The following is a 2,507-nucleotide window of genomic DNA, read 5'->3' as shown; positions in this document are numbered from 1 at the left end:
TTTTTTCACCTCAACTCAAACCATTTTTTACAACCTCGTCCCTAAACCTAGGTAGTCCTTCTTTCTTGCGTACAAGCTATCATTAATGAACAGAGCCACCCTCCACCTTTTCTTCCCTAAAATATCCTACACCCTACAATATTCAGGTGCAATATCCACATAATCTGACAGCCATGTTTCTGTCATGGCTACTAGAACATAGCTATTTTGTTTTCAATTCCAGACAGTTCATTCCATATCCTAAGTACCCACTATGTGAGAAAAGTTTATCTCACCTTTGCATTGCTTCTTTTACAGTGCCTTCTGGTTCTTGATTCTTTAGCACAGAATAATTTCTCCTTGTCCACTCTGCCAGATGCCTAATGAGTTTGAAAAACTCTGTCAAATCTTCTCTGAGCTAACTAGTGTTTTGAAATACATGTGATTTTGGGGGGGGGGGGGGAGGATATGTGTGAGAAAGTGTAGTGACATGGATAGAGAACTGATTGGCAGACAGGAAACAAAAAGTAGCAATAAATAGGTCATTTTCCAGTGGCAGACAATTATTAATGGGATACGTCAGGGATCAGTGTTTGGCCACAAGCTATTCACGACATGCATGACTAATTTAGATAGGGAACTAAATGTAATATCTCTAAGTTTACAGAGGCTGAATCATGAGCAGGCTGAAGAGATGCTTCAGTGTGATTTGAACAAATTGAATCAGTGGGCAAATGCTTGGCATATGCAGTTTAATATGGATAAATGTGAGGTTATTCACCTTGGTAGCAAAACCAGAAAGGCAGATTATTATCTGACTGGTGATAGATTGGGAAAAGGGGAGGTACAGAGAGACCTGGGTGTCCTTGTGTATCAATCACTGGAAGTAAGCATGCAGCTACAGCAGGCAAATAGTCTGTTAACCTTAATAGCGAGAGGTTTTTAGTAAAGGAACAAGGGTGTCTTGCTACAATTTTGGGTGGCACAGTGGTTAGCACTGCTGCCTCACAGCGCCAGAGACCCGAATTCAATTCCCGCCTCAGGCGACTGACTGCGTGGAATTTGCACGTTCGCCCTGTGTCTGCGTGGGTTTCCTCCGGTTTCCTCCCACAGTCCAAAAATGTGCAGGTTAGGTGAATTGGCCATGCTAAATTGCCCATAGTGTTAGGTGAAGGGGTAAATGTAGGGGAATGGGTCTGGGTGGGTTGCTCTTCGGAGGGTCGGTGTGGACTTGTTGGGCCGAAGGGCCTGTTTCCACACAGTAACTAATCTAATCAATTACACAAGGCCTTGGTGAGAACAAATATGAAGTTTTGTTTCCAGTTTTGGTGACTGTCACTAAAAGATGTTCTAGTTATGAGGGAGTACAATGACGGTTTATCAGACTGATTCCTGTATTGGCAGAACTAAGATATGAAGAGAGGCTGGATCAGTGTGCTACAGTCACTGGAATTTAGAAGAATGAGGCTGGAAAGCTCATGAAAATTCTATTAGAACCAGACAAGGTAAATGCAAGGATATCTCCTTTCCTAACCTTCTCTACTCAGAGCAGAATAATCCCAATTTCTCCAGTCTCTCCATATTTCCTGAAGTCGTTGTACCCCTGAGATTTTTAGTAACTCTCCTGCAGTGTGAATACTGGAAGTTCCACCTTAAATTCTGCAGTGACGAGGAGGAGGAGGCTGGCAGAGCCTTTAAAAGGGGAAGGGAGTGAGGTGGGATTCCTCAGAGAAAGGGAGACGGTCTGGAAACTAATTAAGCTTTTAGAGAGAGCGCGCGCACGGACGCAGTTCTGTGGCGTAGTGTTGGAGAACTGTAGCAGGATTATTACAGCAATAGTATTACAGGGTTGTGGAAGCAGTATTGCAGTGTCACAGGGCTGTAGTAGCAGTATTACAGGGCTGTGGGAAGCAGTATTGCAGTATTACGGGGCTGTAGTAGCAGTATTGCAGTATTACAGGGCTGTGGGAAGCAGTATTGCAGTGTCACGGGGCTGTAGTAGCAGTATTGCAGTGTCACGGGGCTGTAGTAGCAGTATTGCCTAGTTTCAAGGCCGACAGCAGTGTTTTGGAGAGCCGCTAACATGAGCTCTGAGGCCGGGATGAAGGACGCTGAGCTGGGCCTTAAGGAGGTCGAGCTGAACGAAGTAGACCAGGAGAAGCTGCCGATGACAGCGGGCCTGGCTGGGGACACGAACGGGGCTGTGAAAGGGGAGAAGGGGGAAGCGACTCCCGGCTCGGGCCTTGGAGTTGGGCCTGCGACTCCCGCTAAGTTCACGGGCCTGAGTAAAGATGAGCTGCTGGCGGTGGCGAGCAGCCCGGCCTGGGTCCGGAGCCGCTGGCTGCTCTTAACCCTCTTCTGGCTGGCCTGGCTCGCCATGTTGGCGGGGGCGGTGGTGATCATCGTCCAGGCCCCGCGCTGCCGCCCGCTCCCCCCCTCCCCCTGGTGGCAGCGCGGCGGCCTCTACCGGATCCACAGCCCGGCCTTTCAGGACTCGGATGGAGACGGCGAGGGAGACCTGGCAGGTA

The 2,507-nt window shown here is 48.3% G+C and overlaps 1 protein-coding gene across 2 annotated transcripts in view; it reads left to right on the top strand.

Annotated features, from left to right (window-relative positions):
• The first annotated feature begins 1,690 nt into the window (after window positions 1–1,690).
• slc3a2b (solute carrier family 3 member 2b) overlaps window positions 1,691–2,507 on the top strand; it is an 8,555-nt gene continuing 7,738 nt past the window's right edge. The window contains exons 1-2 of one of the 2 annotated variants that reach the window (XM_043682525.1): window positions 1,847–1,865; window positions 1,950–2,504. In XM_043682525.1, the coding sequence (XP_043538460.1) occupies window positions 2,063–2,504 (442 nt within the window). In that variant the 5' untranslated portion in view covers window positions 1,847–1,865; window positions 1,950–2,062. Of the gene's footprint in view, window positions 2,505–2,507 lie in introns of both variants that reach the window. The other variant, XM_043682524.1, reaches the window with a different exon arrangement.

Source organism: Chiloscyllium plagiosum, chromosome 45 (assembly GCF_004010195.1).
Source record: "Chiloscyllium plagiosum isolate BGI_BamShark_2017 chromosome 45, ASM401019v2, whole genome shotgun sequence".
Lineage (NCBI taxonomy): Eukaryota > Metazoa > Chordata > Chondrichthyes > Orectolobiformes > Hemiscylliidae > Chiloscyllium > Chiloscyllium plagiosum.
This window is presented reverse-complemented; position numbering and strand designations above follow the sequence as displayed.